Source organism: Hypanus sabinus, unplaced genomic scaffold, assembly GCF_030144855.1.
Source record: "Hypanus sabinus isolate sHypSab1 unplaced genomic scaffold, sHypSab1.hap1 scaffold_265, whole genome shotgun sequence".
NCBI classification, from domain to species: domain Eukaryota; kingdom Metazoa; phylum Chordata; class Chondrichthyes; order Myliobatiformes; family Dasyatidae; genus Hypanus; species Hypanus sabinus.
The window spans coordinates 97546-114162 of record NW_026780781.1 but is presented as its reverse complement, the minus strand read 5'-3'; the positions used below and the strand labels follow the sequence as shown (position 1 = coordinate 114162).

The following is a 16617-nucleotide window of genomic DNA, read 5'->3' as shown; positions in this document are numbered from 1 at the left end:
TAACAATTGTGATTTAATATAAGAATATAATTATTACATAGTTAAATTATATAAATAGTACAAAATGAAAAAAGATGTAATAAACTATTTTAGTTGTGTCGACTATTTGACTGACTGGGTTGTTGCTTTGGAAGTAGTGGAGAGAAGCTTAACTGAACTGTACACATTTATGAGAAGCGCAGATAAATACAAAAGGCTAAATTCTCACATAAATGGGTCAGGCACCCAGAAACATTGGCTGCACTTCAGCAGATAAAAACAGTGGAATGAAACATGCTGAAAATATTGCAGAAAAAAGCATATTGTCCACCACAATGAGAGGACGTGACAGATCCGGATCTCACTGCCTTGTCTGAACGGGCGAAAGATGAAGCTACACGGACACGTAGAGCAGTGACCCGCAGATGCTGCAGATCTACGGAACAACGTGAACAGGAGGCGGGATCACGTGACGGCGGAGGCGGTGACTCCAATTACCCACCTCTCTGTGGAAAGAAGCAAACTTGCCGCTCACAACTGCTTCCAACTTAAATGTATTAGACATTTCAACCCCCAGGAAAAATATATCGTCTGTCCACTCTATCTATTCCTCGCGTAATCTTATAAACGTCCATCCAGTCTCACCCCAGCCTGCGCCGCTCCGGAGAAAACAACACAAGTTTGTCCAGCCTCTCGTTATAGCTCATGCCCTCTAATCCAGGCAGTGTCCTGGTAAACCTCTTCTGCGCCCCCTCCAATGCCCCGACATCCTTCCGAGAATGGGGGCGACCAGAACTGTATGAAACACTCCAGATGTGGTCTAACTAGTTTTATAAAACAGTGTTACGAACTGAGTCGTTTTAGAAACGAACCAGCAGCAATAGAGTTCACACTGGAGTCTGTTTTTGAAGTTAAAACTACTCTATTTATTAGTATCTACTTATAACATAGTAAGTTAACGAAATAAAGCAAAGTATTATGTGTATATATGTGTAAATATAATCCCCAGATTATCGAGCGTGAGGGAACAATGCTCAGAGTCTTGAGATGGTAAAGTAGGAAAGTTCAGTAATCCACGGAATAAATGATAGGAAAGAGATATTTGTAATCCAGGGTGAAACGTAGAGAAACAGCCGTTACTTCAAAATAACCGTCGACTAAGATCTTATCCGCTGAATCCGTCCACATACGAGTTAATGAAAGTGACCTGTCACAGGAACACCGTCTTCCCGGGGTTACCACACAACATACCCAGGCAAGGGTTAACACAATATATTGTAAAATCCACTCCTATGGATTATACGAAGTGACAGCCACACACGTTCGTTGTGGTTCCGTGTACCGATGATCAACCCACTCTTGTGGGCACAGGAGAGTTCCAAGCCTCAGCTGCGACTAACTGAAGCGATCAGCTTTTCCCTCGCTCTCTCTCTCTCTCTCTCTCTCTCTCTCCCTCTCTCCCTCTCTCCCTCTCTCCCTCTCTCCCTCTCTCCCTCTCTCCCTCTCTCCCTCTCTCCCTCTCTCCCTCTCTCCCTCTCTCCCTCTCTCCCTCTCTCCCTCTCTCTCTCCCTCCCTCCCACCCTCCGACTGCCTGTCTGCAGATCGCTCTCTCTCTCTCTCTCTCTCTTCTGGTTCAGTCCACAGTCAGCGCTGTCAGCCTGACGTCATAGTCCCGCCTCCTCACGCCGGCGCTCTTAAAGAAACAGTCACAACACAACTTCCCGACTTTTGAACTCAATGCTTCAACTGATAAAGACAACCACGCCATTTACCTTCTTAAGCACCCGATCAATCTGTGCAGTCTCTTTCAGGGAGCGATGAACTTGGAGTCTAAGATCCCTCTGATCATCGACACTGTTCAGGGTTTTGCATTTAACAGTGTACTGTCGCATACATTCGACCTACCGAGCTGCCAAGATGATCATCACGAATCAAATCTCGCTGAGATTTCTCAGGTCCTGTTGAATTTATTGCCAAGTGCACAAGTACGGGAAGGTACAGGTACAGAGAAACACTGACTTGTGGCAGCATCACAGGCAAGTACATTCAGATAACACACGGAACACAAATTATACGATTCTCTGTCAGTAACAATCTAAATATCTTTTATGCCATTAACAATATATAAAATACATTGTGTCATGATCAATATTAAAATGTACATTTTGTGTCAATAATAGACTTGGAAATGTTGAATTTGGTCCCTGTCTCCATTCCTCCTGTAATCCACAACCAGCTCCTTTGTTTTTGTCACAATGAGGGAGAGGTTGTTTTCTTGACACCACTGTGTCGGGGTGATGACTTCTTCCCTGTACGCTGCCTCGTTAATATTTGGGATTCGGCCGATCAATGTAGTGTGGTCAGCAAATCCAATTAGCAGATTGGAACCCGTAACTGCAGCCCCACAGTGCACTATGTACTGATTGCAAAGCTACGAAATTGCATGTGAATAGCCTCCCCTCCCCCAACTCCACTCTTTCTGCGTCACCAGCAGACTGGGACATCTCACATCTCGCTGCCTCCGCCAGGACATTAAATTGTAAAGAACTGTGGTCAGGGACTGATCTCTGGGGAACTCCAAACGCTACCCCTTTCCAGTCTGGAAACGACCCACTCATCCAGCCACACACTACCGGCAGTTTATCGATCTCCAACGAAAAAGCCTAATCACCTACCCCCGATGTTCAATACCATTACTGACTCTGAGTTTACCACCGTCAAATGCCGGGAGGGACATAATAATCAGAAAGTCTCTAGTCACAGCCGTGTGAATAAAATGTGATCTCAGTGGGTGTGTGGCGCATGCTCAGAATGCGAAGGAGACAGACAAACTGAGCCAAGTCACAGACTGATGAAGGGGAGGAATGATCCATTTTGATACAGAGCGGGAAGCAGAGAGTTTGATGTTCTGCCTGATGCCGGAACTGTGGCCAGTTAAAAGACGAAATCTTGTTGCTCTAAATTGTTTTGAGATGTGACAGTGTTTTAATCAGAAGACACCATGGAGACTAAAATTATTTCAGTTGAAATGTTGTCCTTCACCCTCTGATGTGCTTTGTGAGCTTTTAACAGTGTAGAAAAGGCAAAGGATTTGTCTGTGGGAATCACAAACACAACAACACGTTAGTTCTGCTGTATCTGTCAGTTCACCAGCGCTTGAAAGCCGCCGATTCTTGAATGTGGAGGCGGAGATGCTGGAGAAGACAGCGCCCCACTCGCGACAAGGAGAGCCCGAACACGTGTCCATGTCAGTGAGCTGATTGGATACATCGCCATGACGTTATAGCAGTGTGACGTCATTCACTGGCTCTCATTTTGGAAGGGATTCAGTCGGGCATCGCAGATACACCAACAACTTCACTCTGGGAAGCGGCCGTTCACCTGCTCCGTGTGTGCGAAGACTCATTCAGTTAACCCACCTTATGATGCTCCGGTGAGTTCACAATAAATAGAGGCCACATTTCTGTCCGGAGTGAGCAAAGAGTTTTACTCAATCATCCCAGATGCTGCAATAGCAGCAACTTCACATCAGGGAGGAAGTTCAAATCAGCTCCGTGTTAAATGTTTAACCATCACGGTGACTGAAGGCAGCTGCAGGTTCATGAGGGACTGTTACTGTCAGATTCTGCAGTTCTTGCGGCTGCTCATCGCACCCAGGACTGAACCCTGGTCACTGAGCATTGGAAGAGTCTGTTCTGCTGATGTTAGCCTTAAACTAGACTGGTGTTTAATATTGTGGATCTGTGAATGATAAATCAGTTTGTATCAAATCCCGTGTCTCGCTTGAGAGGCCACTCGGCCCAGCTGGTCCCTACCTATGTTTCTGTTCCAATCAGTATGTGAAAAATCTACCCCTGCTGTTCTCTCACCCTCCCTGAGATGACAGGTTGCAATTAGTCACCACTCAGTGGGATAGGAGATTTCCCTTGAATTTCATTGAATCACAGAAATCTACAACATTTTACCGATGCTTTGGCCCACAATGTTGTACCGACCATTTAACTTGCTCATGAAATTGGTTAGAATTACCCTACCACATAGCCATCTATTTTCCTAACGGAGTCTGGTTTCGATGTTAAAACAATTATCTTTATTAGTATAGTGACGGGGTCCTGAATTACCCATATGAACTGTGTTTTTGAAAAGAGAGATGGAGATGTTCAACACGAGAGAGAGAGAGAGAGAGAGCGAGAGAGAGAGAGACCGAGAGAGAGAGAGAGAGCGAGAGAGAGAGAGCGAGAGCGAGAGAGCGAGAGAGAGAGGAAAGACTGCTCGGAGACGGTGTTATGGTTTCTCTGCAAGCTTGTTTACACTTTTACAAGGACACTGTCAGCTTCTGTGTTCTTACAGAGAGAGAAGGGAGGAACTGTTTGATGGACAGCTGGGGCTCAGCACGGTGAGATAAGTAGGAGGTCCGCTGATAGACCTCCAGACACATGGTTTTGGACACTGAATGAGCTTTGTTGTGTCCACAGAAAAAGGTGGGTTTTGGAAGATCGATCCGGAGCATCGATCAGTAGCTCCAGCAGTGTGAAAAGGCTGTGACCGGTGGGGAGTTATTCGTGTGTCCATCCCTCGCCTGGGTTAATAACTCCACCACTGAAGAACGGTCCCGTTTGTAGTGTCACAGTCGGTGACTTCCAAAGCATTTCGGAGGACGGACTATCGACGGCGTCAGCTCACCTGAAGACACAAACCTCTCCTTCTCTCTCTCTCCATCACTACTCGACTCAATCCCACGAACTGAACCGAACTTCACTCATCACCGGAAGACGGTATCCATTCACCCCGAGGCGTGAAGAAGCTTGGCTTTCCTATTTCCACACACACACACACACACACACACACACACACACACACACACAGACAATCATTGCTAACCTGTTTGATATATCTGCATTTATATTGCTGTATAGCGTGGTTACTAATAAAGGGAATGTAGAGAGAAGGCAATTACGAAGAATTCCAGACACATTCCACGCTGGGTAAACGAAATAACAGTCGCCAAAGATCTTATCCGTCGATTAGCTCCGAAATCCACTTAGAAATATCACCAGGTGACAGTCACAGGAATATCGTCTTCAAGTGGTTACCGCAGAACACCCCGATTCCAGGTAAGGGCCAACAAAAGTGACACCACAGGATACTCCAGCAAATCCACACAGATGGATGATACGAACTGACAGTCACACATCCGTTGTGCTCTGCGTGCCGATGATGAGTTTAACCCAACCTTTTGGGCATGGAAGAGTTGTAGCCTATAGCAGGCACACGCTGAAGTTCCAACAGCTTGTCTCCCTCTCCCGCTCCCGCTCCCTCAGGCTGCCGCAGCTTGTGTCTGACGTCACAGCCCCGCCTCACTCTGGCACTTAAAGCGACACTCACAGTAAACGAACCTGCGGTCTCGTAACACAGTTCACCTCTAAAGTCTGAGTGAATCTTCGATGGTGCAGAGTCAGAAACCGAAGATTTGCCAGCCTGAGTCAGGGGCTCCAGAGAGAGATGGTGTCCAAAGGAGGAGGACGAATAAGACCAGAACGATGTGGTTAAAAGTGAAAGATTAGAAGCATTTGGAAACTGGTTGATTGAAAAAAAAGGTGGTTAATTTCTGCAAAACACAGGTGGAAATCAACAGATAAGGCAGAAATTTTGGAGAGGAATACATAGAAAATGTTTTCTCAGTATTTCCAGCAACTGCAGAATCTCCTATGTTTTATATCTGCATTTTACTTTGGCATTAGATACACGTTGATATTGAGTATATTGCTTATGGGAGCCGCTTTCTGCGTTAAAACAGCTGCAGATTTTTTCTATACCCAAGATAAAATAAAATGAGGTATGGACATTGAACTGGTGCTTGCAGAAATGTTTAATGGCACCGTGATTACCCATAGGGCAATTCGTTCAGAATTTCGCCGGCGCTGAAGCGCCGATGAAATGCGCAGGCGTCAGGCTGAGGCCGTCCCTGAGTTTCACGCAGGCGCGCAGTGCACAGAAGGATTTGAAAATGTCGGTTGCAGGTAAGAGCGATTAACCGTGTTTTTATCTTAAATACCGACTTCAGGATAATTCCTCTGAATTTCGGACACCGTGGGCAGCAATCCCGGGACAGTCCTGTCCTCTGCCCTCTCTCTCAGCCCCACGATCCGTACACGGGCCCCGGGGAGCTTCTGGCTGATGAGGGAATGGGAACCGATGGATCTCTCAGACAGAGCTGAGCTCCAGCTATCTAAATGCAAGGATTAGGAACTCGGAGAAAGGGAACAAAATCTTTTACATCAGCAGTTGAGAAAATCACCTTTTTTCTACCTCCAATCACTAACAAGAGAAAATCTGCAGATGCTGGAATTCCAAGCAACACACACAAAATGCCGGTGGAACTCAGCATTAGGACTCTTTTCCGTAGATGCTGCCTGGCCTGCTGAGCTCCTCCAGTATTTTGTGTGTGTTGCTTCCTCTACCTCCTCTTGCTCTGGACTTTTCTACCGGTGAGAACATGTTTTGTCCCATTCTCTCTGGGTACATTATGATATCAAACACCTTTGCCCTGGGCAACAAGTAGCTTTCACTTCACAAATGTGCCAGACTCCAGTGAGACAGACTACTGCCCTTCCCTTCATATTCATTGGGATTTCATTCACTGAGTTCACCACCGTCAGTCATTGGGGACGGGTTCAGGGGGAATATTTATGTAGAACACAGAAACTAGTGATGCCTGTTTGCATTTTGGTGATGCAAAAGTTGCTGGAGAATTTGCAAGTGGGAAGAAGTGGAGTGATATTTGGAAATCTGACTTCTTAAAGTGTAATTTAGCAAGCAAACCACATATGGACAATGTGTAAAAGCTTTGGTGAGAAACTCCTGCATTTCCTGTTACAGGCCTGCTACATAGGTTGTGTGAGAATGCAGATGAACTCGATCAAACCCAGAGGAGATCAAAGTTCCTATTGACAGTGATTTGCTAGCTGTGAAAATGAATACCTCTCTATATAAAATTCACTGTGCACATCTTGTCACTGGGTAAAAAATACACAGTACAAGATTTATCTGCACACTGGTTATTACAAATTAGAGGGGTATTGGAGGGAAGGTGGGGAGACCTGCAGTGTCCCTGATGCCCTCCCCTACAAGATGTGCATCCAGCTGCAACTTGTAACCCTGCACTTCAATGAGCTGCTTGAAATGGGTGAATTCCATATCATCCAGCAGTTGGTGGGGGTGATAGATATGACATGAAGAGAGGTGAGTTACACCTAAGGTGCAGGACACAGGAAACTGGGTGAGAATCAGGAAGGGGGATGAGGTTAAATAGGCATCGCAGAGTACTCTTGTGGCCATTTCACACAACAACAGGTGGACCACTTCAGAAGCTGTGGGGGGAATTACCTGGCAGAGGAAAGTCAAAAGACTGATAGGGGATTCGTTAGTTAGAGGAACAGAACAAGAGGGGACGAATATCCTAGTGGTAAGACTTGCTAGTGGTAGTGATCAGGGGAGGGGGTGATGTGGTTAAAATAAGTTGTAGGGGGAATGGGAGCCAGAATGACAGAACAGATAGTGGAGAGGGTGAATTGAATTGACTTTATTAGATACATATTTCATAAACATGAGTAGTAGAAATATTTACCTTACATCATCTAAATGGGCAATGTGTAATTTATAGTAATTTATAATAGATAGTTTGCACATAGGACAGTCAATATAACATCGAAATGCAATTGTATCAGCATGAATTAATCAGTCTGATGGCCTGGTGGAAGATGATGTCCCGAAGCCTGTTGGCCCTTTTGCTGTGGTACCATTTCCTGGATGGTAGCAGCAGGAACAGTTTGTGGTTCTGGTGAATTGGGCCTTTTTGTCGCTGATATTCGTTGGGCCCTTTTTACACACCTGTCTGTGTAAATGTACTGAATCGTGGAAAGTAGATTGTGCAATGTATAATTTCCTTGTTTATATTTAGAGACATTTTTTGGTGTATAAAATGATGAGGGGTATTGAGCGTGTGAGTGGCCAGAGGAGTGTTTTTTCCCCCAGGGTTGAAATGGTTAATGCCGAGTTTCCACACACCCAAAGACCCTTTGTCCATCTCCTGAGTTAAGAGAGATGGAAAAATATTTAAGATCTCCCCCATCTGCTTTGGTTCCACACGTGGATTGCCATTCTGGTCTTCCAGAGGACCATCTTTGTGCCTTGCAATCCTTTTGCTCTTAATCTATCACTAGAATCCCTGAGGATTATCCTTCACCTTTTCTGTGTCAGCAACCTCATGCCATCTTTTAGCCATCCTGATTGATTTCTTATGTGTTCTCTTGCATTTCTTATACTCCATAAGAAACTGACTGCCTATCCCTGTTATGCAATTCCATTTTGTGCTTTACCAGGGTCTCAATATCTCGTGCAATCCAAGTTTCCCTACAGTTTCTATCTTTACCTTTTATTCTGACATACCCGCTTACTACTTTCAAAATTTTGCTTTGAAGCCTCCCATTTACCAAGCACACCTTTGCCATAAAGCAGCCTGTCCCAATCCACAGTTGCCAGGTCCTAGTGTTGATTCTAGGTGTTGATCCATGCACTGAACTCATCCACCTTTCCTGCACTGCTCCCTGTATTGAAATATACAGGGCTCAGCATATTCACTGCACCATGCTCAACTTTTTCATTCCTGCAATTTGTCTGAGGCCTGAACAACATCTGTCTCCACAACCTCTCCACAATCTGTTCTGTTATTCAGCCTCCCATTTCACCTGCAACTTTAGTTTAACCCTCCTTACCCCCACCTCCCACCATGCAGATCTATCACCCCTTTGGCTTTCCTCTCCCAGATCAATAAAAAGGAGGTGCATACCAGGTACAGGCAGATAGGAACAAATGGGGTAGTTATGAAATACAGGAAATTCAAGTGAACACTCATGAAAGAAATAAAAGAAGACATGAGGTTGCCCCAGCAGACAAGGTGAAGGAGAATCCTCAGGGATTCTGCAGATATGTTAAGAGCAAAAAGATTGCAAGGGAAAAAAATTAATTCTCTGGAAAATCAGAATGGTAATCCATGTGAAAGGATAGCATAGACTTGGGGAGATTTTTTTTGCATCCGTATTTACTCAAGGGATGAACACAGAGTCTATAGAAGTGAGGCAAAGCCGCATCAACTTCATGGACCCTGTACAGATTACAGAGGTGGAGGGGTTTGAGGCAAATTAGTGTGGATCAATCCCCAGGGCCTGACAAGTTGTTCACTAGGACCCTGCGGAAGACAAGTGCAGAAATTATTGGGGCCTTAGCACAGATATTTAAATCATTCTTAGTGACAGGTGAGGTACTGGAGGATTGGAGGACAGACAATGTTTTTCTGTTGTTCAAGAAAGGCTGTAAAAATGAACTAGGAAATTATACATTGGTGGGCTTGACATCAGAACTGGGAAAGTTATTGGAATGTGTGTGCAGGAACCAAGTATATACTGTAAGTATTTGGATAGGTGTGGACTGATAAAGGATAGACAGCATGGCTCTAGCCAATCTTATAGAGTCTCTCGAGGAAGTTATCAGGGAAGTGGATGAAGGCAAGGCATGTTGTCTACATGGACGTTAGCAAGGCACTTGACAAAGTCTCATATGGGAGGTTGGTCAAGAAGGTTCAGTTCAAGAAGGATGTTGCCATGTCTGGAGGATTTGGGTTATGAGGAAAGATTGAACAAATCAGGACTTTATTCCTTGGAATGCAGAAGATTGAGGGGAGATTTGATTGTGATAGAGAGGCACAGATACTGTTAATGCAAGCTGGCTTTTTCCACGAAGATTGGGTGGGACGACAACCAGAGGCCATGGGTTAAGGGTGAAAGGTGAAATGTTAAGGGGAACATTAGGGGAAACTTCTTCAGACAGATGGTCATCCGGCTGTGGAATGAGCAGCCAGCACAAGTGGTGCATGCGAGCTCGATTTCAACATTTAAGAGGTTTGTTTGGTACCTGGATGGCAGAAGTGTGAGAGTGGGCTGTTTAAATAGTTCAGCACTAACTAGATGGCCCAAAGGGCCTGTTTCTGTGTTGAAATTTTCAATGATTGTGACAACAACCTGAAATAATACAAAAATTCACTCTTAAGTACTTTTAACAGCTGTGTGGACTAACCAGTCACTTCAGCAGGAATTTTTTATGTGGCATTAAAACTGTGGCACTTTAAGTTAATAATACATAAAAGAAGATCCCAGTTGCACGTCAAGAAAACCTATTTGTGTGAGAGTGTTTCAGTTACTGTGGGGCCAGGCACCCATGCTGCTCACCAGGAACAGGGAATAATACCAATGGAGAGAGTCAAACTGAGCCGGTAACAAATTGGAGATGGCAGAAATGCCCCCTTCTTATACAGGCAGGAAGAGCATCAGAGAGTTTGATGGTCATTCCAGATACCAGCACTCTGCCCAGTCAGAAGATGATTTCTCTGTCCAACTTGGGTCGAACCTCATTGTAACAGTGTGGTACCGGATCAAAGCTTGGCAACTCAAGTTATCTCACCTGTAATGTTGTCCTAAACCCATTGATGGATTTTGTAAATCTTTTTACAGGTTAAAAACGAGAAGAAATTCGTTTCCAGGAAGCTCAAGCACAGCACACCAGTTTGGTTGTCTCTGTCTAGATATTTAAGGAGCAAGGGATTCAATTGACCATCCTTCCTGCTCAAACTGTGGGGAAGGATTCACTTGATCATTTGACCAACTGGCAAGAACATCATTTTGCACAGGAGAAAGGCCGTTCACCTACTCAGTGGGAATGGATTCATTCGGTTATCACAATTGAAGGTTCATCAGGAAGTTCACACTGGGCAAGGCCATTCACGTTCTGTGTGTCAGAAGGGATTCTGTCGGACATCACACCTGCGAACACACCAATCAGTTCACAGCACACCGGGCAGAGGCAGGTCATCTGCTGAATTTCTGGGAAAGGATTCACTCAGTCATCTGACTTAATGGCTCACCAGCAAGTTCACACCAGGGAGCGGCCGTTCACCTGCTCAGTCTGTGAGAAGAGATTTACTCAGTTATCCAATCTACAGAGTCACCAGCGAGTTCACACTGGGGAGAAGCCATTCACCTGCTCAGTCTGTGGGAAAGGATTCACTCTGTCATCCACCCTGCTGGTACATCAGCGAGTTCACACTGGGGAGAAGCTGTTCACTTGCTCAGACTGTGGAAAGGGATTCACACTGTCATCCCGCCTACTGGTACATCAGCAAATTCACACTGGGGAGAAGCCATTCACCTGCTCAGTCTGTGGAAAGAGATTCACACATTTATCCCAACTACAAAGTCACCAGCGAGTTCACACTGGGGAGAAGCCGTTCACCTGCTCAGAATGTGGGAAGAGATTCACTGACTCTTCCACCCTACAGAGACATCAGCGAGTTCACACTGGGGAGAAGCCATTCACCTGCTCAGAATGTGGGAAAGGATTCACTCAGTCATCCGAACTGCAGAAACACCATCCAGTACACACTGGGGAGAAGCCGTTCAACTGTTCAGACTGTGGGAAGAGATTCACTCACTCATCCACCCTACAGAGACACCAGCGAGTTCACACTGAGGAGAAGCCATTGACCTGCTCAGTCTGTGGGAAGACATTCACTCAGTTATCCCACCTACATATTCACCAGCGAGTTCACACTGGGGAGAAACCGTTCATCTGCTCAGTCTGTGGGAAGAGATTCACTCAGTTTTCCCTCCTACAGAGACACCAGCGAGTTCACACTGGGGAGAAGCCGTTCACATGCTCAGTCTGTGGGAAGAGATTCACTGACTCTTCCACCCTTCAGAGACACCAGCGAGTTCACACTGGGGAGAAGCCATTCACATGCTCAGTCTGTGGGAAGAGATTCACTCATTTATCCACCCTACAGAGACATCAGCGAGTTCACACTGGGGAGAAGCCATTCACCTGCTCAGAATGTGGGAAGAGATACACTGACTCTTCCACCCTACAGAGTCATCAGCGAGTTCACATTGGGGAGAGGCCGTTCACCTGCTCAGTCTGTGGGAAAGGATTCACTTGGTCATCCGACTTACGGAGTCATCACCGAGTTCACACTGGGGTGAAGCCATTCACCTGCTCAGTCTGTGGGAAGAGATTCACTCAGTTATCAAACCTACAGAGTCACCAGCGAGTTCACACTGGGGAGAAGCCGTTCACCTGTTCAGAATGTGGGAAGAGATTCACTCTGTTATCCCACCTACAGAGACACCTGCGAATTCACACTGGGGAGAAGCCGTTCACCTGTTCAGAATGTGGGAAGAGATTCACTGACTCTTCCACCCTACAGAGACACCAGCGAATTCACACTGGGGAGAAGCCGTTCACCTGTTCAGAATGTGGGAAGAGATTCACTGACTCTTCCACACTACAGAGACATCAGCGAGTTCACACTGGGGAGAAGCCATTCACCTGCTCAGAATGTGGGAGAGGATTCACTCAGTCATCTGACCTGCAGAAACACCATCCAGTACACACTGGGGAGAAGCCGTTCACCTGCTCAGTCTGTCGGAAGAGATTCACTCAGTCATCCACCCTACAGAGTCACCAACGAGTTCACACTGGGGAGAAGCCGTTCACCTGCTCAGTCTGTCGGAGGGGATTCACTCAGTCATACACCCTACAGAGTCACCAGCGAGTTCACACTGGGGAGAAGCCATTCACCTGCTCAGAATGTGGGAAGAGATTCACTCACTCTTACAACCTACAGAGACACCAGCGAGTTCACACTGGGGAGAGGCCATTCACCTGCTCAGAATGTGGGAAGGGATTCACTCAGTCATCTCACCTACAGAGTCATCAGCGAGTTCACACTGGGGAGAAGCCGTTCACCTGCTCAGTCTGTGGGAAGGGATTCACTCAGTCATTCACCCTACAGAGACATCAGCGAGTTCACACTAGAGAGAGGCCATTCACCTGCTGAGAATGTGGGAAGGGATTCACTCAGTCATTGCACCTACTGGCACACCTGTCAGTTGACAATGGGGAGTGGCCATTGTAATGAATCCCTGGGTTTTGTTTGCTGTGGACTGTCATTTTAAGAGGGAGAGAGAGATTAAGAAGGTGAATCAGTCTGACTTGCAGCTTGTTTACATCGCTCGCAGCCTGTTTAGTTTTAACCGAGGACAAAGACACTCAGAGTCAGAAGGAGATGAAGGAGGAAAAATGGAAGGTTCAAAACCAGTAAACCAATGGCCAAGGGTCACTGTTTGTAAGTTTCCTATGCTCATAAGGGTGGGTTAATTATCAATTCACCATACATCGAATGTGTCCTTGTCCCCTCATTTGATGCATAGGAGTGGATCTGATTTGGGATATCCTGTGGAGACCACTTATGTGTTAACCCTTGCCTGGTTGTGGTGTGGTCATTCATTTGAAGATGATACCCCTTATGACAAGTCACTTTAGGTGATAATTCGTATGTACATTTGTAAAGATGATGGATAAAATCTACAGCAACTGTTCTCTCATTTTCCCACCATGAAACCTGTGGAATCCGAAAGAATTGCCTTCTCTCAACATTTACCCTGGAAATACAAATATCTCTCTCTCATCACGTATTCTATGGTTGAACTGAACTTAAATACTTTACCATCTGAAGAACCCAAGCCCTGAGCTCAATAGTTTGGGAGTTATATTTACACACATATATACACATAACACTCACGAGGAAATATGCAGATGCTGGAAATTCAAACAACACACACAAAATGCTGATGGAAAACTGCAGACCAGGCAGCATCTATAAGGAGAAGCACTGTTGACGTTTCGGGCCAAGACCCTTTGTTAGGACTAACTGAAAGGAAAGATAGTAAGAGATTTGAAAGTAGTTGGGGGAGGGTGAAATGTGAAATGATAAGAGAAGACCTGAGAGAGTGGGATGAAGCTAAGAGCTGGAAAGGTGATTGGCGAATGTGATACAGAGCTGGAGAAGGGGAAGGATCATGGGACGGGACGCCTCGGGAGAAAGAGAAGTGTTGGGGGGGGGGGAAGCACCAGAGGGAGATGGAGAACAGGCAGACAACTAAATATGTCAGGTATGGGGTAAGAAGGGGAGGAGGGGGAATAACAGAAGTTAGAGAAGTCAATGTTCATGCCATCAGGTTGGAGGCTACCTAGCTGTTCGTCCAACCTGAGTATGGATTCGTTTTGACAGAGGAGGCCATGGATTGACATATCAGAATGGGAATGGGATGTGGAATTAAAATATGTGGCCACTGGGAGTAATCTGTTGCTGCTGGTTCATTTATAAGTGTTACGGTTTGTAACAAAATGGGGCTGCGTCTGGGATATGAACAAATTTAAGGATTGATTTATTATTGATATCATTTGGAAATCCCTTTTGATTTATTTGTGTCTGGAAAATCAGCAGCAATGGATTTTCATAGATATCTGGAAGGGTCAACCTCTCAGGCATTAGAAGACACTAGAAGGATTGAGTTGTTGAGTATTGCTAAAACGTTAAAACTTGCAAAGGTGAAATTGACAATGAGGGGGGCACTGATGCAGAGGATACTAGCTGAACATTATGTATCTGAGGGAGTGTTTAAAGTGGAGGAGTTGGAGGTGTTTCCTGAAAGTAAACCTCGTGAGCTTGAGCTCCAGTAGAAGTTAGAAAAATTCAAGATGGAGTCTGCGGAAAGGCAGAGGCAGATTCAGGCTAGAGAGGCAGAAAAGCAGAGAGAAAATTCTCTTACAATGTGTAATTAAGGGGAAGGGTTAACAAGTCTATACAGCTTTGACAGTTGCTGAAGCATCTGATTATTTATTTATTTATGCTGCCCCAATCATCGCCACTGGGCTATAAATGTGCAGGAGCTGTGTGTGGTTCAGTGCTTTGTTCAAGGACACACACGCTGCCTCGGCTGAGGCTCGAACTCATGACCTTCAGATCGCGAGTTCAACACCTTAGCCACATGGCCACACACCACACATTATGACCTCGTGGAGCAGGCTGTGCTCAAAGCTTACGAGTTGGTCGCAGAAGCAGACAGGCAAAAGTTTAGAAATTTGAGGAAATCTGTGAATCTGTGCTTATGAGAAATTTGTGTGTATTGCAAACTGTTGCACATATAAAAATGTAAATGATGATTTCAACAGCTTGAAAGAGTTGGTTTTAATTGAAGAATTCAAAGGCTGCGTCCCTGATGACATAAAGACGTATTTAGATGGAAATGATGCTGCCACTATGCAGGAGTCTGCTAGATTAACAGATCAGTTTGCTTTAACTCATAAGGTTAAGTTTACCCTGAATAAGAGTTTCCAAAAGAGTAGCAGGGATAACCAGGGTAAACCAGAGATTAATGCTGGGATTTGTCACACTTGTCAAGTTGTGACAAAACCTAATCAGGTCACCCCAGTGGCCCCACGGCGGCCTATACCTGCATTCGGTGAACCCTTTTCCAATGTTATAGTGGATTGTGTTGGCCCATTGCCAAAGACTAAAGCTGGCCATCAGTATCTGCTAACTATTATGTGTACTACATCCAGATTCCCAGAGGCAATACCCCTTAGAAATATTAAAGCTGAACCTGTGGCGAAGGCTCTTACTGAGTTTTTTTTTACTTTATTCGATTTGCCTCAAGAAATCAAGTCTAATCAAGGAAGTAATTTTACATCTGGGTTATTCCAGCAAGTAGTTTATGAACTGGGAGCAAAACAAATTACATCGTCTACATACCATCCGGAATCACAAGAGGCTTTAGAAAGATTTCACTCTACCCACAAAACAATGATTAGGACATACTGTGTTGAAAATGGAAACGACTAGGATGAAGGAATACATTTGTGTTTGTTCGCAGTAAGAGAGTCGTTTCGGGAATCATTGGCTTCACTCCATTTGAACTCGTATTTGGTCGCAGAGTGAGGTGACCTTTGACCTTGTTAAAGGAGCGGTGGATTGCTGGGGATGTGCATGTTAACTTGTGACTGTGTTTTGAAGTTCAAAAATAAACTACAACAATCCTGTAGTCTAGCGAGACAAAACTTAAAGGTTTCTCAAAACAAAATGAAGTGTTGGTTTGATAAGCAGGGTTGCGAAAGAAAATACCAGGTAGGGGATAAGGTGCTTGCCTTATGTTGACGAATCCGCTTCAGGTGAAATTCAATAGACCGTATGAAATAGTCTCAATTTAATTATGTGAATTATGTTATTACAACACACGACCGACGTAAGCTAACACAGCTGGTACATGTATATATGATAAAACCTTATTTTGACAATCAGGCATCATCTGTGAGTGTTGTTGTCAAAATATATGAGTCTGGGAACCATGAGAATGAAACAGTTGACTCGTCTGAGACTTTTCACAACCCAAACATGGTCCCAGTTAGGCTAATGAACTCGGTTGTTCCAGAAAACATTGATAACAAGTTGGCTCATCTGCAGCCAAAGCAACAACAACAGCTGAAGAAATTAATTCTGAAGTTTAAAGATTTATTTCCCGATGTTCCCAAGCAAACCACCTTCGCAGTACATGATGTAGATATTGGTCAAGCCAAACCGATTAAACAACACACTTATCGCATGAGCATAGAAAAGTGTAAATTGCCGGAGCAAGGAATTGACTATATGCTGGAAAATGGTATTATTAATCCTTCAGCATCAGATTGGAG

General features: G+C 45.0%; 1 protein-coding gene across 1 annotated transcript; it reads left to right on the top strand.

Moving 5' to 3' along the window:
* The first annotated feature begins 5956 nt into the window (after positions 1-5956).
* On the top strand, positions 5957-16137 carry LOC132388107 (gastrula zinc finger protein XlCGF26.1-like). The gene is made up of 2 exons (XM_059960465.1): positions 5957-5999; positions 10545-16137. The coding sequence occupies exon 2, from the start codon at positions 10946-10948 to the stop codon at positions 12923-12925; it is 1980 nt and encodes a 659-aa protein (XP_059816448.1). The 5' UTR covers positions 5957-5999; positions 10545-10945; the 3' UTR covers positions 12926-16137.
* The last annotated feature ends 480 nt before the right edge of the window (positions 16138-16617 follow it).

Excerpts from the sequence above, each read along its gene's own strand:
- LOC132388107 (XM_059960465.1), top strand. The coding sequence starts at position 10,946 with ATGGCTCACCAGCAAGTTCACACCAGGGAGCGGCCGTTCACCTGCTCA.